The sequence below is a fragment of the Bos grunniens genome, chromosome 23, assembly GCF_055505025.1.
Source record: "Bos grunniens cultivar Pamir isolate PY7600 chromosome 23, Bosgru_T2T1.0, whole genome shotgun sequence".
Lineage (NCBI taxonomy): Eukaryota > Metazoa > Chordata > Mammalia > Artiodactyla > Bovidae > Bos > Bos grunniens.
The window spans coordinates 51,691,358-51,717,496 of NC_141187.1; the positions used below are offsets into that span (position 1 = coordinate 51,691,358).

The 26,139-nt window shown below is 49.2% G+C and overlaps 2 protein-coding genes and 1 long non-coding RNA gene across 10 annotated transcripts; 1 reads left to right on the top strand and 2 right to left on the bottom strand.

Moving 5' to 3' along the window:
* The first annotated feature begins 219 nt into the window (after positions 1-219).
* On the top strand, positions 220-17,632 carry ECI2 (enoyl-CoA delta isomerase 2). 8 transcript variants are annotated; one of them, XM_086370914.1, is made up of 12 exons: positions 220-305; positions 1,404-1,541; positions 3,418-3,451; positions 3,541-3,694; positions 5,716-5,814; positions 6,028-6,216; positions 6,440-6,509; positions 9,787-9,889; positions 10,592-10,712; positions 15,279-15,368; positions 16,637-16,780; positions 17,370-17,632. In XM_086370914.1, the coding sequence occupies exons 4-12, from the start codon at positions 3,587-3,589 to the stop codon at positions 17,523-17,525; spliced, it is 1,080 nt and encodes a 359-aa protein (XP_086227040.1). In that variant the 5' UTR covers positions 220-305; positions 1,404-1,541; positions 3,418-3,451; positions 3,541-3,586; the 3' UTR covers positions 17,526-17,632. The 8 variants fall into 8 exon arrangements, with proteins under 8 accessions (XP_086227040.1, XP_086227041.1, XP_086227039.1 ...); XM_086370915.1 differs by lacking the exon at positions 1,404-1,541 and having other exon boundaries at positions 220-741; XM_086370913.1 differs by lacking the exon at positions 3,418-3,451.
* LOC147347833 (uncharacterized) lies at positions 5,798-10,674 on the bottom strand. The gene is made up of 2 exons (XR_015152816.1): positions 10,536-10,674; positions 5,798-6,571 (listed from the first exon to the last, which is right to left on the bottom strand). It is a non-coding gene; the product is annotated as an uncharacterized LOC147347833 (long non-coding RNA).
* On the bottom strand, positions 17,619-24,686 carry LOC147347834 (testis expressed protein 56-like). The gene is made up of 3 exons (XM_086370920.1): positions 24,494-24,686; positions 18,698-18,896; positions 17,619-17,959 (listed from the first exon to the last, which is right to left on the bottom strand). The coding sequence occupies exons 1-3, from the start codon at positions 24,684-24,686 to the stop codon at positions 17,686-17,688; spliced, it is 666 nt and encodes a 221-aa protein (XP_086227046.1). The 3' UTR covers positions 17,619-17,685.
* Between the last annotated feature and the right edge of the window lie 1,453 nt (positions 24,687-26,139).

The window sequence follows — 26,139 nt, forward strand, 5'->3', positions numbered from 1 at the left end:
CTGAGCACTGAACTACTTCGCGTCAAGCCCCGCCCCGTCCCCCGTCTCCGCCCCGTCCCCGCCCCCGGCCTCCACTTCTACCTATGGTGTCAGATACCCCGGTCCCGCCCCTCTACGGCCCCGCCCCCGGCCTCCATTTCTACCTATGGCTTGAGGCCCCGCCCCTGCCCCGCCCCCGGCCCTGGCTTCTACCTATGGTGTCACGCCCGGCGCCCTGTCAGGCAGTCCCGCTCTTGTACTCGGGCGGCCATGGCGGGGTTGGCAGGCAGGTTTGCCAGGCGCTGGTGCTCTGGGCTTCTCGGCAGGTACGTGCTGAGCCGGGCCAGGGCCGCCCTTGGACGCCGCGTCCTTGCGGGAGCTCGCTGCCTGTCTCCGCCTCCTGCCGCAGCGGGTCGCAGCGGGCCGCGCGGGCTGGCCGGGGAGCGTGACGTCAGGCGGCCGCCTCGCGCTCGCCGTCCTCGGGGCCCGAAGGAGGTCTGGCCCGCCAAGCCCGGTTCCGCCCCGCCGGCCGCTGCCGGGCTCGGAGGCGCCGCCCCGGGCGGGTGGGGCGCCGTGTGCGCGGCCTGCCGGGTCGGGCCTTCCAGAGGAGCGCCCCGCATTCCGGGGGGTGACCTGGGTGCTTCGCGGAGGACGTCCTCCGGGTGACTCCTGGTGGGGCGCGCGGCGGCCCACGTGAGGCCGGACCCGGGGCGCACAGGCGACGGGGAGACCGCGGGACGCGCCATCCGCCTACGTGGAGAGGCACGTTCCCGGTTTATGTATTAAACGGTCGTGCTTTTAATTGTTTTTAAAACTCGATTTTAAAATAAATACGTTTGTATCGTATTTTGTGGGAAAAAAATGCACATTTCGGCCTTTATGGACATTTAAAATTTTCCGTTCGTTTTCTACTTGAAACTTTCCAGCTGCCAGATTCGTGTAGGATTCAAAGTTTTTCCTTTTTAGGGGGAAAAAAAATGATTCAGTTATTTAATATAAAACGTGTCCTTTAGTCGCTAAATCTTTTGTGACCCAATGGATTATAGCCCTCCAGGCTCTCTGTCCTTGGATTCTCCAGGCAAGAATACTGGAGTGGTTTGCCATTTCCTCCTCCAGGGAATCTTCCCCACCCAGGGATCAAACCTGGGTCTCCCTCATTGCAGGCAGATTCTTTACCACTGAGGCACCAGGGAAGCCTAATGTAAAACCAGAAGGCTAATTTTACTGAATGGCATTAATTCAAAGTTTGGTCTCAGTCTTTGAAAATTACATTATTGCAGAGGAGGTGATACATTTGTTATGTTTGGGATTTATTCATAACTTATTTTAATCATCTTGGATGCGAGTCATTGCTGTAAACATCCATTGTTTGTTTATGACCTCACTGCTGTGCTGTGATGCTTTTCCCTTCCCTCTGCTTATAGTGTGTGCTTAAAAAGGACTTAGCCATGCTTGCTGTCCCCACTCTGCTGCTGGCTCTTTAGACTGCTGGAGGTGAGGACTGAGCGTGTCTGCTCAGTGAGTGTCACAGCCTAGCATCCAGGCCAAGTAGATTCCCCCAGGTAGGTCCTCCACCTCTCTTAAGAAAGAAGTGCTATCTGTAACACCAACCAGTTTTCCTTCTGAAAACCTACCTTCCTTCTCCTCTCCTGTTATCTGTGTGTGTGCTGGGACTCAGGTGTTTGCTGAGCAGAGTTAGGCATTGACCTGATAAAAGATTTTACTTTGTTAATCAGTGACTACATCATTGAGCAAAAGGCTCTTGTGCCCTTGGAGCAGAAGACCAAGTTCCAGCAGCAGGAGCTGGCAGCAAAGTACGGATTTATTGCAGGACTCCAAGGGGGTGGGAGAAGGAGCCACAGAAACCCCCTCAGGGGTTTTTTGGGGGGAAGGGGGGAGAGCAGAGAAGCTGAAGTTAATTATCCTCTGTTGACAGTAATCATTGGATGTCTCTGGTTTATGACTCTCTGGCCAGGTGGTCCGTGGCTTGGAGGTCTGTGGGCTTATGCTGCTCTGGAGAAATAGCCTGAGTTTGCATGTTTCAAGGGCTGTTTAGAACGGCAGTTTTAGTGCAAGAACGATAGTATCGGCAGCAGCAGTTTTAGTCGTCTGACTGGTTTCATAGTGCTCAGTTCGCCCAGCATTGAGGTCAGAGGGGACGAGAAAGGGGACGGAATTTGGGGCATAAGAACGACTCACAAAGTCGGTAAGGAAATTTGGTCCTAGAGGGATGCAGGTTCAGCTGCAGAGGCTGCGTCTGGATCTTGGGATGCTGAGTTCTTCCTGTACACTTTACCCGGTGGTCTCGATGTCCTTGTTTTGTCTGTGGGGTGCGTGTGCACTTGGTCGTGTCCGACTCTTTGTGACCCCATTGGTTGTGGCCCTCCAGGCTCCTCTGTCCATGGGGTTCTCTGGGCAATAATACTGGAGTGGGTTGCCGTTATACTCAGAGGTTGAGATTGTCAAGTGTTTTATTTGACATGGGTCCGTGCCGGGAATTATAATCATTTCACAAGCCAGAAGTATACAGGATAGTGTCTCTTAATAAGCCAGTAAAGAGTTTTGACTTTGCCATCCAAGAGCTGGGCTTCACTTGTGGCTGGCTCAGCTGGTAAAATAATCCACCTACAATGCAGAAGACCTGGGTTCAATCCGTGGGTTGGGAAGACCCCCTGGAGAAGGGAAAGGCTACCCACTTCAGTATTGTGGCCTGAAGAATTCCATGGACTATACAGTCCATGGGGTCGCAGTCAGACATGACTGAGCAACTTTCACTTTTCCAAGAGATAATGGCCAGCTGCCAGCCTCAAAATAAAAGTCTCTTGATGCTGGAGCAGTTTGCCTGGGTGGCCAGACAGGCGGATTCCACCTTTAGCTTTTGCCACTGCTGATAAGAGTCCCCTTCACCATGGCAGGAACGAGTGCCCCAAGGTCTTGGAGAGTTATTTAGATCAGCAGAGGGGAGCTTTACCCAGGCTGAAACTCTCAGATCATTCCCACAAACTCGGCATTTACAGTCTGAATGTCCCTTCCCCGCAGTTGCTTCAGCGGTTTTGTCTGTTTGTTTTTAGCTGTACCGGCTCTTGCAGCCTGTGGGATCTAGTTCCCTGACTAGGGATCAGACCCAGGCTCCCTCCATTGGGAGCACAGCATCTTAGCCATGGGACCACCAGGGAGGTCCCTCATAAAACAACTGTGCTTCTAAAAAGAACATTTTTTTGCTCTTTGCCACCATCAAGTGGGTTAAAACAACTTCAGTTGCACAGGAGGCTTGGCAGCTCTCAGATCCTGCCTGGCGCTCCTGCCCCCCACCTCCTCCCAGGCCTCTTATTTACTTCCTGCCTCTGACAACGTTACCGGGCTCCCTGGCTTCTGGCTGCTTTTATCTCTGAGGGCCTTCCTTACCGAAGTTAGCTTCTGTCTGGATTTCTTATCCAGGGACCAGTTTGGAAACCACTAACCACTGGCTGAGGCAAGTGCAAGGCAAATATTGCTGGAGAAATGTAGCATTTCGGCGTGGAGGAGTTGGAAACAGTTAGGAACTCGCCTGCCGGTTTGCAGCCCCCTGCAGGTCCCAGCCCTTGGGTTACACGTGGGCGGCCCCGCCATGCTAGCCAGCCAGAAGGACTTTAACAACGCGGTGAGCCAGGTGAAGCTCCTGAAGGAGGATCCGGGCAATGAGGTGAAGCTGAAACTCTACGCACTCTACAAGCAGGTGAGCACCGCAGGTGTTTGGGAGAGAAGCATCTTGAGCACAGGGGTCCTCAGATAGACACGCTGTCTGTTGCTCTGAGAAGACAGCCTGAGTGCGTTGCTGGCTTTCCTCTAAAGAGTGTATGCGTGAGAGTTTATTGGATAAGATTCAGAGCACTGTTAAGGCAAACAGTCCCTCCTTAGGATCACTGCGGAGTAAAAGAGACTTCAGAGATACAGCAACCAGAACGACAAGGCACGGCCAGCCGGCAGCGTGACCTTGAGACAGCTGGGAAACTTGAATAGGGATCGAGTATTAGATGACACCTAGGAACTATTCTTAATAGCATCATGGTTATATAAGAAAAATTGATTTTTTTTTAGGAGTGCATACTAAGTACATGGAGTGAAAAATGGTGTGGTGTTTGCCATTCTCTAAAAAAATTAAGCATAAACGGAAAAGGATGGTTAAGCAAATATAGCAAAAATGAGAGTTAATTGAATTTGCGGGCTGAATATTGGGAGTTCATTATAATATTCTACTCTTACATATATTTGAAAATCTTTATAAAAACATTTCAAAACTTGAGTTTTCAGTTACAGTGTCTGAAAACTATCCAGAAAATCAGACCCTCTGGGCTCCTGTGTCCTCTTTTTCTCTGTGATCCCTGTGAGCCCCTCTTACTTTGATACTAGTGTGTATATTAAAGAATTTAACCTTGCCCCACAAGGTTCTGACCCTTGCCCTTGGCTTCTGGGAGGTAATTTCTAAGCCCTTGAAATGCCAAGCAGGATAGACCGAGTCTTTGTTTGCCTGGAGAGTCTAAGGATGGGATTTAGAGGGGACTGGCCCCCCAGGTAGAGTTGGAGCGGAGGCTGCAGTTACAGAGAATCACTCAGAAGTGGCGGAGCCCCAGGGAAAACTCTGAACACCAAGGAGGCTTGGATGAGCTTCCCTGGTGGCAGGACGCTGTGTGTGCATCACACGGCAGCTGGGACTGGGAAAGTATACAGTCCTGACTCTGCAGTGGCCGCTGGGGGCGGGTCACACTCATCTCTCCTTTACTCCACCGCTGTGCTCCTTCCTTGCTGATCTGAGTCCCGTCTTTTCCCTGCCTCCCCTCACCCCCACCCCCCACCCCCCCACTGCAATGACTGGTAACCGGGAGGACGAGAGTGTGTCCTGTGAGCCATCCTCCGGGTCATTGCCCAGAGTCAGCACTTCCAGGAGCCCCTGGTCTCACACCCATGTGTCACAAGTGGGGGGCAGTCTTATGGCCCGTGTTGCCTCTAGCATCCCCGATGGCTAACTCTTGAGAAATAAGTCTTTTTCTTCGGACCATCTTAGCCTCCTTTACTGTCTTCGTCTTTCAAAGCCTCTCTCTTATTTTCTCTTTTAGCTAGAAATATGACAATTATGGTTATTAAATGGAGTTTTAAGTTGCCATTTCTGAAAAGAATAGTGCATATATATTTTTTAATCTCAAAACACTCACTGCACCTCCTCCTCCCCAACTGCATGTCCTTCAGTTAGGTGTCCTAAGGGCCAGTGGCTCCGGTGCCCACCCCTGCCCCCGCCCCCCTCTGGGGCAGCTCTGTTGCTCACTTACCGGACATCCACCACCACAGATTTGTGAGGAACTGGTGGGGAGTGGTACCTTTGAATGAGCTTTCAGGATATACCGTGTTTTCTAAGTGTTTGTTGGCTAGTTTCCTTTAAAGACTGCTTGAACCATCGATACAAACCTAATGAACGATTAGTTTTTTGAAAGCATTTCCCCAAACCCTGATCTTGCATTATGTTCATACGGAGGCAATTATAACTTTAGGGACTGATAACCCATAATAGCCTATTTTGGCTCTCCAGTCTTTTTTCTCCTGTTTGAGAGGGCAGGGGAGAGGAGAGTTCAGATCAGTCTCTGCCTTGTGAAGCTGCCTGGGAGAGGAGGCACCATCATGCCAGTGTGCATTGCATGGATCTCAGCTGTTTAAGGCCCAGTTTGCATGTGCGTTTGACCAGTAATTGCCCCTCTCCTTTCATAGGCCACTGAAGGACCTTGTAACGTGCCCAAACCAGGTATGCTGGACTTTATCAATAAGACCAAATGGGATGCATGGAACGCTCTTGGCAGTCTGTCCAAGGTACATGGACTCCCATCCTGCTTTTATTTCACTTACTGTGCTCCTAAGGGAGGTGGGTGTTTCTCCCTATTAAGACATAAAGATGAGCCCTCTGGGGATAGAGGTCCCTATATCCAACCAGGACTTTCATTGCCATCAGGTGTACTGAGTAGGACAGGAAGTGTCTCAAAATGCTTGTTCATTAACTGGGCTGAAATCACCATCTCTCTTTAGGAAGCTGCCCGACAGAACTACGTGGACTTGGTGTCCAGGCTGAGTGCTTCCTCTGAGTCCCCCAGCCCAGAGGCCCCTGCAGCAGACAGGAAGCAACCGGAAAGCGATAGCCTGGTGGTGACCTCCGAAGACGGCATCACCACCATCAGGTTGAACCGTCCAGCCAAAAAAAATGCTCTCACCACTCAGGTAACGCCATCTGCCCCGGGAGTCCGTCCTGCTTGTCTTGTCTCCTCTGTTTCACTCAAAAACCGTAGTGTATCAGCATCCTTTTTGGTTCTGTAAATACAGCCGAGGTAAGCGTTTGGCACTTTGCAAAGAGCGGGCTTGCAGACGGACGTGGAGAGGACCCACTGGGTAGGAATGATCGTTTTCAGCTTTCTCCTTTCCTTGTCTTCCCTCTTTCACGCAGATGTATCATGACATCATAGCTGCACTTCAGGCTGCAAGCAAGGATGAGTCAGCCATAACTGTTTTAACAGGTAAGACATTTCCTTGGATTTCTTAATTAGATTTCTGTTTGGGGGCAGGGGAGGATGTTCTCCTAGAAAAGAAATTGAGTAAATAAGCTCTATTATCTTTTCTAGTGCTGAGATACCCTAATTCTTAAATATATAAACAATATGGTAAGACATAGGATTGATATCTTTATCATGTAAAAAGCAGGTACAATTTGGTAAGAAAAGTGCTAAACCTGTTAGATAAATTGGTGAGTAAAATGAATAGACAGTTTGATGAGAAAGTCTTGGCATCAAAGAAACAAGGAAAATGCAACCAGATTAATAAGTAAGAACACAAATAAAAATGATGAGATACCAGTTTATATTAATGCTTATCTGAATTAGCAAACTTTTATACTATACTGAATTTTGAGAAGGTCATGGTAGAATAAATGCCCCTTGCTGACAGCAGCAGAAATGACTTTAAAAAGTGTTAGGTACCTTTTAAAAAGACAGCATTTGACAATATGTAAAATGCTCACATACTTTGACACAGGAATCTCCCAAAACATTCTAAATACTCTAAATAACCATAATAAACCATATGCTAGAACATCCTGTAGACTCTGTATTGCAAAAGCATTAAAAAGTGTAACTGTAGAGAGTCACCGTATAGAAAAATGTTTACGAAATAAAACATTAGCAATTATATCAGCACTGTGATAATTATTGGAAAATATGGATGCTGATGGGCCTGGGCTGATGAGAACTTGATGATTGAACTTGGTAGGGGCTTTGCATGTGTATAGCGGTGAAGGCTAAGGTTCTGGACGCAGATCAACTTGAGTTTAAATCCCAGCTTCACTTCTTACTACTTGTGGGTGAATTCTGCTTCCTAAGTGGAGAAGACAGTGTCTTCCTAACCCTACAGAGTGGTCAAGATAGTGACCTGAGGCAGGGCAGGGCAGGGCTCACACCGCACTTGGGAGGCGGGAGCCACCGCTGCGTGTTGGCATGGCAGAAGCAGGAGTCATTTTATTTTATTTATCTTTTCTTTTGGCTGTACCATGCAGCTTGTGGGATCTTAGTTCCCCAATCAGGGACTGAACTCCCGTCCTTGTCAGTGAAGAGTCCTAACCACTGGATCACCAGGGAATCCCCAGGAGTGATTTTAATTTTCATTGAAATTTGTAAAATATGTAATATCAGAGCACTTTTAGTTTAAAAAAAAAAAAGAGAGAGAGAGGTGAGGAGAAAGATCCCTAACAGCTAATGAGAAAGAGTGAAGTGGGGAAGACGCAAAGATGCTCTGGCATCCCCTGTGTATGCCTAGGAGCAGGATCCCCTGTGTATGCCTAGGAGCAGGATCCCCTGTGTATGCCTAGGAGCAGGAAGGCAACGGGAACAGTCCAGAGGCAGCACTAGCTGCTTATAGGAGAGGAACAGTTTCTGATTTTTTAGTTAACATTTTTTAAACTGAATGTACAATGCAGGTGCATCATTTTTTAAAAACCCAAAGACTGAAATGCACATAACTAAACTAAAACCCCAGGCCTGCATCCTAAAACACCTCAGCTTTTCTTGAGCCTTCTAGAAACTGCTTGTGTGTGTGTGTGATTCTCCCTACCCCTCCTTTTGTAAACAGAAGAGGAAGCACATAATACACACACACTATACCTACCTTTCTGTCCTAACTGCTGTCCTGAAAATTTGTTCTCAGTCAGCACCTGCACATCTAAGTTTTCCTCTGCAGGACTGCAAAGTATGAAAGTTTCAGGACTCCATAATTTGTTTCATTATTCCTCTGTCAGTGAACAGGTAGGTTGTACTTAGTCTTTTGCTATTAAAATCATGCTGCAAGGAATATCCTCAGGCATACATCTTTCAGTAAATATGCAAAGATATCCATGTTGTAAAAGTGAAACTGCTGAATTTCATATTAGCTGGTCATAACGGCTAACGTTTGTATCATACTTCCTGTTTGCCGAGCATTGGGCTAAGCATTTTAATTTGTTTGGTAGCTTTCTTAATTCTTAACTCTTCTAAGCTTTCTTGCAATAACCCTATGATATTAGGCCCTATTATTACTAGTATTTTACAAGTAAGAAAACGGAAAGATTAAGTGCTGATAAATAGTGCTTGTTCTCTGGGCTTCCCAGGCGGCACTAGTGGTGAAGAAGCTGCCTGCCAGTGCAAGAGACATAAGAGGTGCGGGTTTGACCCCTGGATTAGGAAGATCCCCTGAAGGAGGGCATGGCAACCCACTCCAGTATTCCTGCCTGGAGACTCTCCATACCCAGAGGAGCCTATACAGTCCAAAGTGTCACAAAGAGTCAGACGTGACTTAGCACACATGCTTGTTCTATAGTTATTTTCTATATACCCTTCACTTTTGGTTTCTTACTTACTCTTTTTATCTAAGCGTTGTAATAATAGGTCCTTCAGTTTTCAGAAAGGATTTTGTTTGTTTTGCATTTCTGTTATCAATTCCTGGCTTATAATCAGAGATGATCAGTTTTTCTAATTTTTTTTTTAGAATCTGTTAAAATTTCATGTATACTAGATATATATTGAAATCTCTACCTTGAAGATTAAGAAGTAAAAAAATGGCCAATTGTTTTATATCATCCACAAACACTTAAAAAGTGACTTCAGGGACATCCTTGGTGGTGCAGTCACTCCCTGCTCCCTATGCAAGGGACACAGATTTGATCCGTGGTCAGGGAAACTAACATCCCATATGCCACACAGCCTGGCCAAGTAATAACAATAAGTATTTAAATTTTTAAAAAATTTTAAGAATTAAAAGTAAATTCACTCTTGATTATTAAGGTGTAGAGTTATAATTATGTCGATTAGACTTGCCTTTCTAATTCATGTCATATAGATTCCGTAAATTCTGCTTTCCCTTCTAACTTATCTGTCTTGGACTGAGAAGAGCAAGCTGAAGGCAACTGTTACTTTGTGATGGTGCCTCTCTGGGCCCATCGAGCGCCGGGTGACCCGCCCCAGAGCCTCACACGCGCTGTCAGCTCCGGAGAACACCCCCGCCCTGTGCCCGTACCCGCCCCCGCCTCCCCGAGCCCCCAGATGAGATCAGAGCCCCCCTGCCTGCTCTCGCGTCCCTTCGTGGCCCAGCCGCGTTGCCTGCGTTTGTCAGCGTGTCCTTAATGCAGCGTCTGGCCGACCGGTCGTCAGCCAGGGCGGGCACCCCCGCGGGTTCACGGTGCTCTCGCAGAGCGTGGCGCCGAGCCTGGCGCCCAGGAGGTGCCCGGAGCGGCGGGCGCCTGAGTGGCGCGCCCATGGCTTGTGTTCGCAGGCAGCGGGGACTACTACTGCAGCGGGAACGACCTGACCAACTTCACGCATCTGCCCGCCGGCGGGCTGGAGGAGATGGCCAGGAGCGCGGCCGCCCTCCTGAGGTGAGGGGCCGGCTGACCCGGGGGCTCGCCCGGTTCATCAGGGGGTCTGAGCTTGCAGAAAAGAGAAACACTGGTTCCCTGTGGTCGGCGGTGACTTCCGCCAAGCGTACTTGTCCGGCCGCCGTCAGGAAGGGCGTCTGGTTCCTCGCGGTGACTCCCGTTCCCCTGAGCGCTCCTCACGGGAGGGCCCGGCAGCCAGCTCCCGGCGCGCTCTCAGTTCTCCGCGTCGAGGCTGCGGCGGTCACGACTCAGCGACAGCGCCGCCGCCGCCGCACCGAGGCGGAGGAGCCGAGCGCCGTCTCCCGGGCTGGGGGAGGCCTCGCTGCCGGGACCGCTGCGCCCAGGGGGCTGGAGGCGGGCCCTGCTGCCCAGCCGCTTCTGATGCCCGGCCCTCTGCTGCCCAGCACGCCGGGACCCCGCGGCCCGTGCTGACTCCGAGTCGGCCGCTGACTCACGGCCCTGACTTAAGGCCCAGGACGCAGGATGTGGACCGAGGCCGGCCCCGGGGTCCCTGCAGGCACCCCTCCAGTGCCCCGCAGACGGGGCCCGGGTGAATCGCGGGCTGCAGGCCGGGGAGGTGCCGGGAGCTGGAAACGTCTCCAGCCGGCCCAGAGAAGCGCGTTCCGGACCCCGGTCCTGCTTGTACCTCGGTGACGCTGCTTGGGAACAGCTCAACACGCCTGTCTATTTCCGTGTCTGCAGGGATTTCGTCAACTGTTTCATAGACTTCCCGAAGCCTCTGGTGGCCGTGGTGAATGGTCCGGCCGTGGGGATCTCCGTCACCATCCTCGGGCTGTTTGACGTCGTTTACGCGACCGACCGGGTAAGTCCGCGGGCAGAAGCGAGTGATGTCCGGCTGGGGAAGACACGCTCCTCCAAACGCTGCTTTGGCGTTGCCGGTAGTAAACAGGGCATGTGGTCGGGGTTAGAAGGGATGAAAGTTACATTTTCCCCAAAGAATTAGTCTGCCTTGACATGCTGTATTCTTCCTTCACTCTTAACCTGAATTTTCCTAAACACCAGTGTCGTCATGAACATTGTCCCAGCCCTTTTGGTTCTGTTTATTCTCAGCCTATGACACAAGAGTTATTCAACTTTGCTCTAAAATAGTCAGGAGACCTTCAGACTTGCAAGCATGGGTAAAAAAAAAAAAAAAAAGCAGCTTTGAAGGTTATGCAAGTGAGTTATTTGATCTTTTTTTTTTTTCAGTGTAAATGAACCCTGGAATCTAGAAATCTAGACTAAGAAAGGACTTTCAGGCAGTATCTACCTTCACTCCCCACCCCCACCCCGCCCTTGGCAGATAGGAAAACCGAAGCTCAGAGAAGTTACTGCCTCATGCTCACCATTGAATTATATAGATTTTCACTTCAGTTCCTACTATAGTAGTAATGTATGTCATAGTAGAAAATAAAAATTTGGAAAATATGGAAAAGTACAAAGAAAACAGTTGGTTTAAAAATCACTCCTTGGGACTTGCCTAGCGGTCCAGTGGCTAAGACTCCACACTCCCAATGCAGGGGGCCCAGGTCCACCCCTGGTCAGGGAATTGGACCCCACGTGCCAACCAAGAGTTTGCATGCCACAGCTAAAGACCCCTCGTGCCGCAGTGCAGAGCCTGCGTGCCACCACTAAACCCGCCGTGGCCAGGTAGATAAATGCTAAATATTTTTAAAAAATAAAATCACTCCTCTCCCCACTCGGAGATAAGCAGCGCTAACACTTGGGTTATTTAGCTTACCTAATTTAACAAGTCCCCGACACTGGAACCCTAGCATGCCTAGTTCTTTTCCTTATAAACAAAGATGATGTGATAAACATTTATCTTAGCACCTTGACCCTAGAACTTCTCCTGTAGAACTAATAACCACCTCTTAGGGTTATCAGAGTCTTAGAGTGACTCTTGCTTTTGTGGCAATGAAATTTGCTGATGTACACATATCCTTGCAGGGAACAGTTGGTTTTTGCTGCTGAAGAGATGCCTGGTTTTGTTGGAGGTACCTTCTCCAGTAACAGGGCCATTTATAAGGGTCCTTTACTCCCATCATTGACTGGATTCCTTTCAATCCGATTGGGCATATTGTCAGATCTAATACTTATTAATAATTTCCCCGTAAAAATAGCAAGTGCAATTCTAGACGCTTGGCCACCTAACCTTTGTAGGTAGAACTTTCTGCCCAAAGGCAGAACTTCACAGTCTTCAGTCCCATTCTGTGTGTTAAATGACCCATCCGTTGATCTGCTTTGAGCAGGGTAAGAGCAGAAGTTCCTGACCTGAAGTTGGTGGTCTCTTTCTGTAGGACTTGAAAGCCAAATAGTGTCATATTTGCATCTTACTCTCCCACTAGATTCCAAATGATTGTCATGAGCATCATCTTGATAAAGATTCCTAAGACTCCGTCTTACGATACAACTTAAAATTGAAATCAGAGGGAAATGTGTGTGTATTATATATGCTGACAGATTGGGCCCACAGTAAGATATTTGACAGATAGTGACCACCACTAAGATTTCACCCAACTGAATTAAATCAAGATTCAATTTCAAATCAGAGAAAGACACAGAAGAAAGAAGCTGTGGAGAGAAATTGATTTTATAGGATCTGTTCATTCCTGGCTTCTTGAATGTATACCATATTAAATGTGGGTTAACATTTAACCCATATAACCAATTATTCTTCATTATGGGCAGTAGGTCATGCCTGCCTATTAGCGTCTCCGTCAACAAACAGCACCTTTCTCCTTTGAGCTCATGAAAAGGTGGAAGTCATAACAATAGTAGATAATTGAGTGGTCAGTCCACAGGAGACACTCTGCTGATGCCCATTACACATATTCAGTAAGCACCCACAGTAATGGCCCCGTGAGGCAGGGGCTCTCATCCCCATTTCACAGATGAGAAAACCATGGCACAGAGGTCAAGAAGCTCCAGGGTCACCAGGCAGCCTGATGCCAGTGTCTGACCGTCTCTGCCTCTATTGCTCTTGTTTCTGAAGTTCACTTAGTGTTGCTTATAATGATGTTTGTAAGTAAGTAAATGCTGCAGAGCCTTAGCTTTCCGTGGACCTGTTTGTGACACTTTCCAAGGTTGGCTCCTTTGTTTTTTGATTATGTTCCTTCTCAGCACATTTTCTCCAAAAGGCTTTCTTTTGGGGGCAAAAGAGAAGGCAGGTGCCTTTAATTACTGTTTTCCGTATACTTTTATTATTTTGATTTGTATGTGTCGCACATCATATGTTTTTATCTTCTAACAGTATTCACTGAAAAAACCTCAACATGTCTGATTATGGAAAAATGAAGTCTAAATATGCTGTTTACAGAATTGTCAATTATAAGTTAATTTCCTAAGAACTTTTCATTCATCAAGAAACACAAAAATATTTCTGACATCTAGGAAAACACAGAAAACACAGTTATTGTAGTTGAATAACTGACTGACTCTGTAGCCTAAATAACCAATATTAAAGTAGTTTTGGGTATTTAAAGCCAATCAAAAACCTCTGGGGCAAAATCAAGACAATTGAGAAAACAATAGAGGCTAACCTTGCTAGTATAGTTTTAAAAATGAATCAGTGAGGTGATGGATCAACAATGTAATACAGAAACGCAAGCTGGAGAGGAATAATACGGCTCACAGAAAAGAAAGTGTAAATGGCTCTTAAAAATATGAGAAAGACACCATTAAGAAAAGGATTTGTAAACAGAACATGTAAGAAACTCTTACAGCTCAATAATAAAAAGATAACCAAGCCAACTTAAAAACAGTGGACAGAGAATTGCAAGTTACTTCACCAAAGGAGACACTAAATAGCTGATAAACATGTGAAAAGATGCTCAGCATCATTAGCCATCATTGTTTAGTTGCTCAGTCATGGGTGACGCTTTTGTGACCCCGTGGACTGTAGCCCACCAGGCTCCTGTGTCCATGGGATTTCCCAGGCAAGGATACTGGAGTGGGTTGCCCTTTCCACTTCCAGGGGATCTTCCCGACCCAGGGATCGAACCCAGGTCTTCTGCATTGTAGGTGGATTCTTTACCGTGGAGCCACCAAGGGATTAAAACCACACCAAGACACCATGATACACCTATGAGACCGGGTAAAATTGAAAAGACTGATGATGACAAGGTTTAGGGAGAACTTGGAGCATTTGGAACATACACCGCTGGTGGCATTGCTAAATGGTGCATCCTCTCTGAAAATAGTCTGGCAACTTCTTAGAGAGTTAAACCACACATTTACCACACAGCTCAGCAATTGCAAGCCTGGGTATTTACCCAGGAGAGTTGAAAATAGACATTCATCATAAGCTTACAGTATCCAGAATACTGGAAATGCCACAGTGGCTTCAACTGGTGAATGGATAAATGAATTCTGATATACCCATCCAATGGAATACCGCTCAGAAATAAGAAGGAACAAAATCCTGGTACATGAGACAGCAACGTGGAGACTCAGGAGCCTTCTGCTAAGGACAGAGGCCTGAAAAAGGAGAAGTGGGTACAGGATGTATGATTGCATTTATACACATGTGAGAAAGGGCAAAACTGTAGGAACAGAGCCCGGATCGGTGGTGGCTCAGGGATGAGAGGAACAGCCTGCCTGCGGGAGGGCACGAGGAAACAGGCTGTGCGCTCAGTCGCGGCTGATTCCGTGACCTCGTGGACTGTGGCCCGCCAGGCTCCGCTGTCCACGGGATTCTCCAGGCAAGAACACTGGAGTGGGTTGCCATTCCCTTCTCCAGGGGATCTTCCCAACCCAGGGATCGAGCCTTTGTCTCTTATGTCTCCTGCAGGCAAGTTTGTTACCACCACGGGCAATAGAAATATTCTATATCTTGACTATGGTAGTGGCTACATAACTGTATATATTTGTTTAAAACTCATCAAACTGTGTATGTCCAGAGAGTCAATTTGTGTGTGTAGAGCACACTTTGAAGACATTGTGGGTCCACTTCAAGAGCACCAGGATAAAGCAAATATCACCATAAAGTGAGTCAAAGGAATGTTTTGATTTCCCAGTGCTTTGAGAAGTTACATTTACATTATAGTGTAGTCTGTTGAGTGTGCAAATAGCATTGTGTCTAAAAAACCATGAGCTATTTTTAAATGTTTTAAAAACATTTTAATTTAAAAATAGCACTGTTGGGAAAATGGCGTGGACAGACCTGCTTGATACAGAGGTGCCACAAACCTTCAATTTATTCTTCAAAAAAGAAAAAAGCAGTGTCTGTGAAGCACAGTAAAGCAAAAGCTTAGTGGAGTGAGGTCTGCCTGTGTGATACGATAAAGTGCTTCAGTTAAGTACCGTAAGGAGGACATAAACAGATGGTGATGTTTCTGAAATCACATGTGAAAAGATGATTTTCTTTTCTCTTTTTCTCTCCAAAAAGGCAAGCTTTCACACCCCGTTCAGTCACCTGGGCCAGAGTCCGGAAGGCTGTTCCTCTTACACTTTCCCCAAGATAATGGGCTCGAGCAAGGTAGGTCTCAGAAGCCTTAAAAATAAACGTTAGAAAGTCTCTCCACTCCGAAAGCGTCCCGTACCCCCTGTTCTTTCCCTTGATAATAGGGATGACACAGAAGCACATGATCTGCCCCGCAGATCCGAGAGTTTTAAAGAGAGGAGCCGGGCCGTGGGGAGGGTCTCGCATGGAGGGGGTTGGCGCTCAGTCCGCAGCTCTGCAGACCGCGGGTCACGCTGAGCTGCATGCCCCTGCGCCCAGAGCCGTCCTGGCCTCTCCAGCCTTCTCTCCAGCCTGCTCAGGGCAGGGCGGGCACCCAGGGGCCTGTGGCCACTCCGGCCTGTCCCTGCGGCGGCGGAAGCCTCAGTGCCCGCCCAGGACCCCACCGGGGTGGGAGGGGCTTGGCAGACATCCTCCAAGATCTGAGAGAGGAGTGGGGATGGAGCCTTTGCCTGTTGCTGTCAGATTTCCATGGGAAAATTTTTTTTTTTTTTTTTTTTTTTAGTTTTTTTTTTGGCCATGCCGCATGGCTTGCAGGATCTCAGTTTCCCGAGCAGGGATTGAACCTGGGCCACAACAGAGAAAACCCAGAATCCTAACCACTAGGCCACTGAGGAAGCCCCCTTTTAAATCTCTTTCTTTTGACACATTCCCTGAAGTGTTACACAGATTTGAACTTGAAAAGTCGGGCAGACCCAACTCAAAGGCTTAGAGCATTTGGCTGTGGAACAGTCTTTGAAGAAAAATGGCAAACACAGAGAAAGTTACCCTCTCAGTGACCCCAGTTCTGTTAAAATCTGAACGTTAGTCTTCATCACGTTCCTCCAGTGAATTAGAGCTCACCTGACTCCCCAGACCACTGTGTGAATTTCCAGGGAAGGGAATTGACCGTTGCTGTTTCTAAAAGCTGGTTGTCGTCCTCTATGACCATGAGTTTTCATTTATTGTTGTGGTGGTTGTGTGTTGTGTATGAAACGGGAAATCATAGCTGCCATTTGTCATAGACCCAATATGTGGCATTTCTGGTCTAGGTCCCAGCTCTTACCTGCCCAACATAGACACACAAGAGAAGCCGCAAACTCCACAAGCCTTCTCGAAAGCCTGGCGGTCTCAGCACACAGCCTGCACAGCATTGCCTGTGGGGCCATCAATTTCTCCCTTAATGAGAAATACTGGCGATCTCAAAGACCGAAGGAAGTGGCCGCATGTCTGCTGAGAGCAGCTCACTCTGAGTTACTGAGCCTTTCTTCACTGAAGTCACGTCCTAACCTTGCTTTTCATTCCAGGCGGCAGAGATGCTCCTTTTTGGGAAGAAGTTAACGGCCCAGGAAGCATGTGCCCAAGGACTCGTTACCGAAGTTTTTCCCGACGGCACTTTTCAGAAGGAAGTGTGGGCCAGGCTGAAAGCATATTCAAAGCTGCCCCCAAATGTTAGTATTCGGGACCCTTTTGTTTGTTTGTTTGTTTTACTTGCAAGAACCATTTGCCTTAAATAAGCAATTTAAAAAAAACAAGACACCTTCGCTTGCTCTGAGCACATGTAAATCTGATGTTAAAAGTAACCATAATAACGTTAGAAATACTGACTTTTTACGAAACTTTCCAAATGGCCGTTCCACTTCTGGGCTGTGGCGGCAGAGGGGCAGTTCTTCCTGGGCATGACTTTGAGGAGGCTGTTTGGCCGCCTCTGCTGGGACTTCTGGCCTTGAGCCCAGGTGAGCAGGCAGATCGGTGAGCTTCCCAGGGACGCTTGTGCGTCCACACGTGCCCGCCGCTGAGCGACTCTCGTCCTCGCTGCTCAGAACGCAGTCCTGGAGCCAGAAGTGTGTGGTCACAGGGCCTGCCCCACCCCTGCCAAGGTGACGTGTGCACACTCGAACATTCAAGAAGCCCTGTCTTCCTTACAAGGTATCACAGGATCAAAGGAACTACTGAGCCACACAATCATCAGAATTCTAGAATGATTCCAACTCCTCTTAGAATACCTCTTCAGCTAACTGTTGGTTTTTGATTTTTCAGGCCATGAGAATTTCCAAGCAGATCATCAGAAACAGGGAGAAAGAAAAGTTGCACGCGGTCAACGCGGAAGAAAGCAGTGTCCTAAGGGAGAGGTGGCAGTCAGACGAATGCATGAATGCCATCGCAAGCTTCCTGTCCAGAAAGGCGAAGCTCTGATGGCCTGCGCGGCAGCCGGGCGCCTCCAGGGAAGCGCTGTACCGCTGCTCCCGCGTGTCAGCCCCCGAGCCGAATAAAGCTCGCTGTGCCTTATTTCAGTGCTTAAATACCACTTGCTGTGATTGTATTGTGCTGGAGCCTTGATGGGAAACAAATGATGTCAAACGCACTTGGGGAACTTCTGTGGGCTCTTGGTCGGGGGCAGCCTCAGCTCTCGAGACATGAACCGCTGCTGCCAGGCACACTGGAACATGCTGCCCGGCGCCCTGCTCTGGAACGCGCTCACCGCGTTGCAGGCCGAGACCACGTGTTTGAAAACCACCACGGCGCTCTGCCGTCCGCACAGCGTCACCGACTCGATCGGCCCGAACACCGACAACCTCTGTGTGACCGAGGCAAGGTCTTCGGTGGGTTGCATGTTCTTTTTCAGCCACCTGGCATCGGGGAGTGAGCAGAAAGGAGCAGGACTATCAGAGGGTCAATTAGAATCTTAGCTTCATTCCACCCCTATCATCTGCCAAAAAGACACGGAGAATTAGACCATTTCCCAGGAACGTGATATTCCGAATCAGTGGTTATTTCCTCATGTATTGTCTCATCTTCATTCTCATTTAAGAGGGTCTCTTATAAAAAACACATCTGAAAGCTGCCTTCACTGTCCTTGTAATCTAATAAAAACACAACTTACGGGGTATAGTGAAACTGGTGCTGAGTGGAAACATGTATAGCTTGTACATGCTTACGTGAGAAAGAAGGAGACTGGTGAACTAGGAATAAAGGGAAGGCTCTGCCACTCGGGTTGTTCCCTGGGTCCCTGGCCGAGTTGGGGCGGGCTGGTGCTTCCTGACTTGTGCAGCATAAAAGCCTGCAGCTCAGTGGCTGGGTCCCTAGGATCCCCCTCCAGCCCTGCTAGGTCTCTGCTCCCCGACCTGGAATGCGGCGGCCCACGGGGATCCCACACGCCTGCTCCGCCTCTGAGCATGCCTACAGACCCTGGGTGCGGCAGGGGGTGAAAAGGCGGCTCGTGTGTTTTATGCAGAGCAGAGCTTGTTTTCACACTCAACCACATATGCCAGAGACAACTTCAAGTCACTTTTTCGCTAAGGCATCGGGTTCGTGGTCATCCTGTAACATCTCTAAACAGGCCTGCCCGGGACAAAGCTGGCCCCCACCTGACGACGATGGTTGACGTCGGAGGATCCTTCGTGTTTTTACCCCACAAGCGGCACGTCTTCCACCCTTGATTGGCGTCGTTGTTTTGCCTCCTTCTCCACAGGGGCATACTGCTTGGTTTGGGGGTCAGATTAATCTCTCTTGGAAACTGATGTCTTTCTAAGATCCTTTCTAAGCCAGAGAATTCAGAGTTCTCACCTAGTAGTAGAATAAATTAGTGTTAGTCGCTCAGCTGTCTCCAGCTCTGCAAGGCCCCTGGACTGTAGCCAGGCTCCTCCGTCTGTGGGATTCTCCAGACAGGATACTGGAAGGGCTGCCATTCCCTTCTCCAGGGGGTCTCCTCAGTCCAGGCATTGAACCCAGGTTTCCTGCCCTACAGGCAGATTTGTTTTTTTTTTTAGCCAGTAAACAACTTTGTCTTTTATTTGCCCGAGGCCAACTGTTGCCAACTGCCCCAATCTTCCAGAAGGGGTGGGGGGCAGGGTGGAGACCCGTCCTGCCTGCCAGGTGCTGTCTGCCCCATCCTGCTTCCTGCAGGAGATGGGAGAACAGATAAGTGTACCCTTGCGCCAGCAAGAATCTCCTCCATTTTGTGTGTCAGTCACTCAGTCGTGTCTGACTCTGCGACCCCATGGACTGTAGCCTGCCAGGCTCCTCTGTCCAAGGGCTTCTTCAGGCAAGAGTACTGGAGTGGGTTGCCATTTCCTTCTCCAACCGGCAGACTCTTCACCATGTGAGCCCCCAGGGAAGCCCTGGTGCAGCGAGCATTAGAGTAACTCGGTGTTTCTTCCCATCTCTGCTTGGGAAGAGTCACATGGCATTGGTTTGAGAATGGCTATTTGTGCCATTAATCCCTGGGTCGGGAAGATCCCCTGGAGATAGAAATGGCAACCCACTCCAGTATTCTTGCCTGGAAAATCCCATGTATGGAAGAGCCTGGTAGGCTACACTCCATGGGGTCGCAAAGAGTCGGACACGACTGAGTGACTTTCTTTCTTTCTTTAGCTCTGCCATTTCTTCATTCCAAAAATACCTGTGAGCAGCATTTAGACCTTAGCCTGGTCCTGGACATCTGAGAGATGCCCAGCAAGCAGAGAATGAAGGAATGCACAGGGCAGGCACTGAGGGTCGATGGTGTGATCTGTCTGTGATTCTCAAAGGTCAAGTGCTTCAGTGATAGTAACCACACACTGCCCTGACATCACACTCGCTGCGTCACACGGATGGCCCATAAGTCGCCCGTCGGCAGTGAGACAGAACTTGTGTCAGAAAGTGTTCCAGGACACCGCTTCCTTCCTTCATCAAAACCATCTCTACCCCCCCACCAAAAAAAAAGAGGGAGGGAGAAGGGAAGTCAGTTAAAATGCACGTTGTTTACTGACATAGCTGAGTTATCTTGCAGGGCAGGCTTTTTATCTCTTTGCCAACTGGTAACACTTTGAGAAGCAAAAGCCAGTTTGCAGGCCGTGCTCCGAGCATCTCTGCAACCCAGTCAGGCGCATGGAGAAGAAGCTGTCACACAGCTGCTGCAGCAAGAGGAGCTGAGCCTCAGGAGATTCAGGGCGGCCCTGCATCGGACTCGGAATTAGATCAGAGCTCATCCAGCCCCCGTTATTCCACCGGCTGGATCCCTGAAGGTCCTTCCTAGGCAGGGCAATTGGTAGAGACCCCCAGGAACACCGCCTCATGCAGACTAAGTGAACTAAATGGTATGATGACAGTGATCAGCTTCATCCTTAGAGGCCAGACAATCACACCAAGTGACTCAAGAGCAGGCCTGAGTACGGAGCTCCCGGGTGAAGGCCAGGGTTCTCGCAGCGGGTCCTTAGCCCCATGACCACACAGCTGGGCCGCCCAGCCTCCCTCAGGCTCCCCCCGCCCCACAGCATGAGTGTAGGGTTTGCTTGGTTGTCAGGATTTCAAATATATGGATAATTCAGCGGACCGCAGCCTGCATGGCAGGAACGCTACCAACTGCTAAAGGTGTCCATACCTATTTGTGTCTACACTGGAAGGCTAGGAGAACAAAGTCCATAAATCAACATGTAACTGGAATATCACTGAGAAATCAGAACGGGAACCTCACATAAACGCTCACTGCATTTTCAATTTTAAAACTGAATTTTAATTACAAAAATTAAAGATGCATGGAAAGACGTTCATTAAAATAAAATTAAACAACTTAAGTATAGTGAGTGAAAGTCCCTCAGTCATGTCCGACTCTTTGCAACCCCATGGACTGTAGCCCGGCAGGCTCCTCTGTCCATGGGATTCTCCAGGCCAGAATACTGGAGTGGGTAGCCTTTCCCTTCTCCAAGGGGATCTTCCTAACTCAGGGATGGAACCCAGGTCTCCCAAGTTGCAGGCAGATTCTTTATTGTCTGAGCCACCAGGGAAGCAGTATGCTGCTGCTGCTGCCAAGTCACTTCGGTCGTGTTCGACTCTCTGCGACCCCATGGACTGCAGCCTACCGGGCTCCTCCGTCCATGGGAGTCTCCAGGCAAGAGTGCTGGAGTGGGCTGCCATCGCCTTCTCCAGAGAAGCAGTGTACACAGCGCAGAAAATTAATCAACAGAAACCTCAGAGCCAGGAGACCAGCAGGGGGCGCTCTCAGCCCTGTGTCCACAGCGGAGCCCAAACCGGAAGAAGAAAGACCCGCCCCTCCCTCCTCTCCCGCGGGACTCAGCCGGTTTGTTCACTCCGTTGGTTACCCTCCGGATTCCTTTACCTTCCGTGAAAGCGTTCTCCTGTCCTTGCCCTGTGCTGACTTCCTTGTGGTTTGCTGATTTGCACTTCTCCGTGGATACCGAATAAACCCATCTTTGCCGGAGAGGTTCAAAGTCAACAACAGTCAAAGGAACCTCTTCCTTCCCGTCGTCGCTATCCTGCCACCGTCCCGAATTTGCTGTGTCTCCATCTAGAACCCTTTTCTAAACATTCATGTACATATTCCCATCTCTGAATTTACACTCTTCTTTTGGCAAAAATGGAATCGCTGTTATTAAAACTCTGCAGTGTGTTTTGTAGATGTTTTAATATCGACTTTTTTTTTAACAGTATTTCGCAGTATGAAGGTGTCTGTTTAACCATTCTGTGGTTGAATGATAATAGGTTTTTTAGAACTTTTCACCTTTATAAAAGTGTTTCAGCACACACCTTTGCTCCTGCATCTGTGTGCAGGGCGGGCCAGTATTTCTCTAGGACGCTGAATTGAAGGACATGCATATCTAACAGGATTTTAGCATGCGCATTTTTCTGTTGTCTCAGTCTTGTCCTAAGCCCACACGGTCTGAAAAGCATCCAGTGGCGCCAGATATCCAACTATGAACAACAAACTTAACTATATAAGAAAAAGCTAAGCATTCTGTTAGGCACATGAGGATTTCTTTAGGCAGAGGTGCTGTAGTTCTGGGGACTGTAGCGTCTCCTAAGCCCCAGTGTCCCCGGATGTGGCCTCACTTGGAAATACCCTGCAGATGTAGTTAAGATGAGGTCATACTGGAGCAGTGTGTGCGCTAAGTCACTCAGTCGTGTACGGCTCTGTTCGACCCCATGGACTGTATGCCACCAGGCTCCTCTGTCCATGGGGATTCTCCAGGCGAGACTCCTGGAGTGGGTTGCCATTTCCTACCCTGGGGGTTGAACCCGAGTCTCTTGCATCCCCTGCATTGGAAGGCGGGTTCTTTACTGCTAGGACCACCTGGGAAGCCCTGTTCTGGAGCAGAGCAGGTTCTTAATCCAATATGGGCTCCTTGTGGGAGGACAGACGCCTTCCTACATGCAGATAGTGGCCGCCCACGGAGAAGATGGATGTCACGTGTGCACACGCACCTGTGGCAACGGAGGCAGAGTCGAGTGATGTATCTGCAAATCAAGGAACACCAAGGATTCCCAGCGAACTCAAGAAACCAGGAAGAGGCAAGAAAGAATCCTCTCCCAGCCGCTTCAGAGCCTGCTGACACTCTGGCTCTGGACTTGTAGCCTCCAGGCCGCGAGACCATACATTTGTTGCTTTAACCCCCCAGTCTGTGGGTCTACATCCTGGCAGTCCCAGGACACTCTGCTTACTCTTTACTGAGTTCAACTCATTCAGTAAGCCAGCAACATACATTTTAAACTTTGACAAAGACTTTCAGGTTACCTTCAAAAAAGCCTGAAGCAATGAACATACCATCAGTTAGTTGTGAGGCTATTAATTTCCCCATGTGTTTATCATTATTGATCTTACAAAATTTGACCTCTCTGATGGCTTAAAAATATCTCCTCGATTTATCTTTTTAAATATATTTCTTTCTTTTCTTTGGCTGCACTGAGTCTCAGTTGCAGCAGGGAAGAGCTTGCATCTCTGTCGCTGAAGCGGGATCTTTAACTGCAGCCTGCAGACTCTTAGCTGTGGCATGTGGGATCGAGTTCCCCGACCAAGGGCTGAACCCAGGCCCCCCACACTGGGAGCTTGGAGTCTTAGCCACTGGACCACAGGGAAAACCCCTCGTTGGTTTTCTGTTACTTCCTTGATTACCAGAGTGTGTGAACACCTCTCATGTCTATTGGCGGTTTGCATTTCATCTTGTGAACTGCCAGTGTATAATGTCTGTCTATTCTGAGTCGCTTACACTTTTCTTGATTGTTACGTAATCTTTAATATAACTTGGATCTTGGGATTGATTCACAATACTGTACGTTCAGAAGACAAAATGCAGCAGACCCAGATTTGATTCCTGGGTTGGAAAGATCCCCTGGAGAAGGAAATGGCAACCCACTCCAATACTGTTGCCTGGAGAATCCCACAGACAGAGGAGCCTGGCAGGCTTCTGTCCATGGGGTCGCAAGAGTCGGACACGACTTAGCAACTAAGCCACCACCACCAGAAGACAACTCGCCAAATCAGCCATTGTGTTCTAAAATCAGCACCCCGATACCCGCCTTCCTACCCAGAACTTGTGTCTTCATCAGTGCGGCAGCTGCCACTTCACTCCTTAAGCCCCTGGGGGCCAGTGGCTGCCCTCTACCTCTGCCCTTCACCTGAGCTAAACAACATGGGAGGCAGACTCCACCCAACTCTGCAAATCAGTCCAGTTATCACCCTCCCTGGCGGATCCAGGAGGGGCAGCCACTCCACCTTGCAGAGCCTGTAAGGCCTGGGGGAAAACAGTGTTCTTCCAGGGCGGTGCAAGCCTGGAAAAGGAAAGGAGGAGGGGTAGGAAACAGAGCCGAGGAATGAACTTCAAAGCCTGGCCTTTAACTGGGAAGATATCCCACTAAGCTTAAAACCAGATCTAGGACTGAACTTGTACATTCACTGGTATTTGTCACTTAGGCCCCTTCCCGTCTTTCCACAGATTCATATAAGTCTAACTTAAGAGGAGCAGGAGGCGGCGCTGGGAAGGCCAGTGTGTAGGTGAACCGCGTGTGAGCTCTGAGCACGAAGCACGGACGCGGTCGAGGCCTCAGGCGTGAACCACACCTGCTCTGCAGGACTAGCTTAGCACTCGTGACTGCAGAGGGGCTTCCCGGGTGGCTTCAGTGGTAGAGAACCTGCCTGCAATGCAGTAGATGGTTCCATCCCTGGGTCGGGAGGATCCCCTGCAGGAGGGCATGGCAACCCACTCCAGCATTCTTGCTGGAGAATCCCACGGACAGGGGAGCCTGGCAGGCTACAGTCCATGGGGTCACAAAGAGTCGGACGTGACTGAAGCGACTTAGCACACACACACGCATGACTTCAGAAGGGGCGTGGGTACCACGGTAAAGGGCAGGCTTCCTAAAGAGCTGGCGCCCACCCTCTGCCCACATACATTTTTTCTTGTCCTCCTCACTCTTGCAGGAGTGGAGCAGCTCCATCAGATGATTGGGAAGCAGCTTGTGAAGGTTGGACAGAGTCTCAAAGGTGCGATGGAGAACCTCGGGGTGGCTGTAGTTTTTCGGGGTCTTAGGCTTCTCGAGGAGCGGGAGTTTCAGCTCCACTTGGCTGTTGCTGGCTGTCCCCATGATGACCCTCCGAGTTACGGAGAAGAGTGGAAGGAGAGCGGAGGCGGGGAGGCCCTGGCAGCGTCATCTCCAGGAAGGCACCATGGGCCCTCCTTTCTGCCCTCTGCTGCTGAGCGTTCTGAGGGTCACAATAGCCCAGAGCTCAGCCTGGAACCCTGAGCGCCTCGCGCCTCCCAACCAGAGGAAGTTCGCCTTTCACGAATACCCAGGGTCTGACGGGGATTTTAGGCAGAAACCTGTTTCCTGTCCAGACATGGACGATACCTAAGGAAGGCAGGGTGCTTTCCTACAGGAGGGGGACCTGGTGTGCGCACATCAGTGGTATGTTCCCATCCGGCCCCCAGTGGAAGGCGAGCACCTTGTGTGAATCTAATTAAGGATCTGCAGACCAACCTGGCCCCCGGGAGTGTGGCTACAGCAGCGAGGTCTCCAAGCAGAACCGGGGAAAGAGCGTCATTGTCCACGGCTGAGGACATGTCCAGATTAACCCAGGTAAGAAGCTCAGCTGCTGCTTATTTTCTTACCCAGACTAACACGAGGAGACAAAAGGAAGCAAACAAAAGATGCTCAGCTCCGGCTTTCCTAGAGAAGCCATTCTCCATCGTGGACCAAAAGCAGACGGAAGATCAAGCAGGCAAACAGCAAGGGCCTACTGTGCAGCACAGAGGACTGCACTCGGTGGCTTGCAATGACCTCTCAACAGAACGGAAAAGAATCTCAGAAAAGAATGCATATGTGTGCGTGTGTATGTGTGATGTGTGTATAACTGAATCACATTGATATACACGTATGCTCCCCTGCCCATGGGATCCTCCAGGCAAGAATACTGGAGTGGGTTGCCTTGCCCTCCTCCAGGGGACCTTCCCGATCCAGGGATGGAACCCAAATCTCTTACGTCTTCTGCAGGTTCTTTGCCACAGTGCCATCTGGGGAAGCCCTTTAAAACTAATACAACATTGCAAATTACCTACACTTCAATAAAAATAAAGAAAGAAATAAAATAACAAAAGCAGACATACTAAATAATCTTAAACCACCACGCCTGACAGCACAGCCCCCAAGAAAGACAGAAGTTGCCAAGAACTACTCCCAGAAATTGGGCAAAAATGCAAATAATGAAATCTATTATAGGTAGTCCTGGCCAGGCTCCAACTGAGCCAGGCTCACCATAGTTGGTCTATTCCATGAACTGGCTGGACAATGACACTGCCAAATGGTCAGAAACAGGGAAAGCCATGGTAAAAACTGGGCTTCCCATGTGGCTTTGAGGGTAAAGCATCTGCCCACAATGCGGGAGACCTGGGTTTGATCCCCAGGTCAGGAAGATCCCCTGGAGAAGGAAATGGCAGCCCACTCCAGTACTCTTGCCTGGAACGTTCCACGGATGGAGGAGCCTGGTAGGCTGCAGTCCATGGGATCGAAAAGAGTTGGACACAACTCAGCAACTTCACTT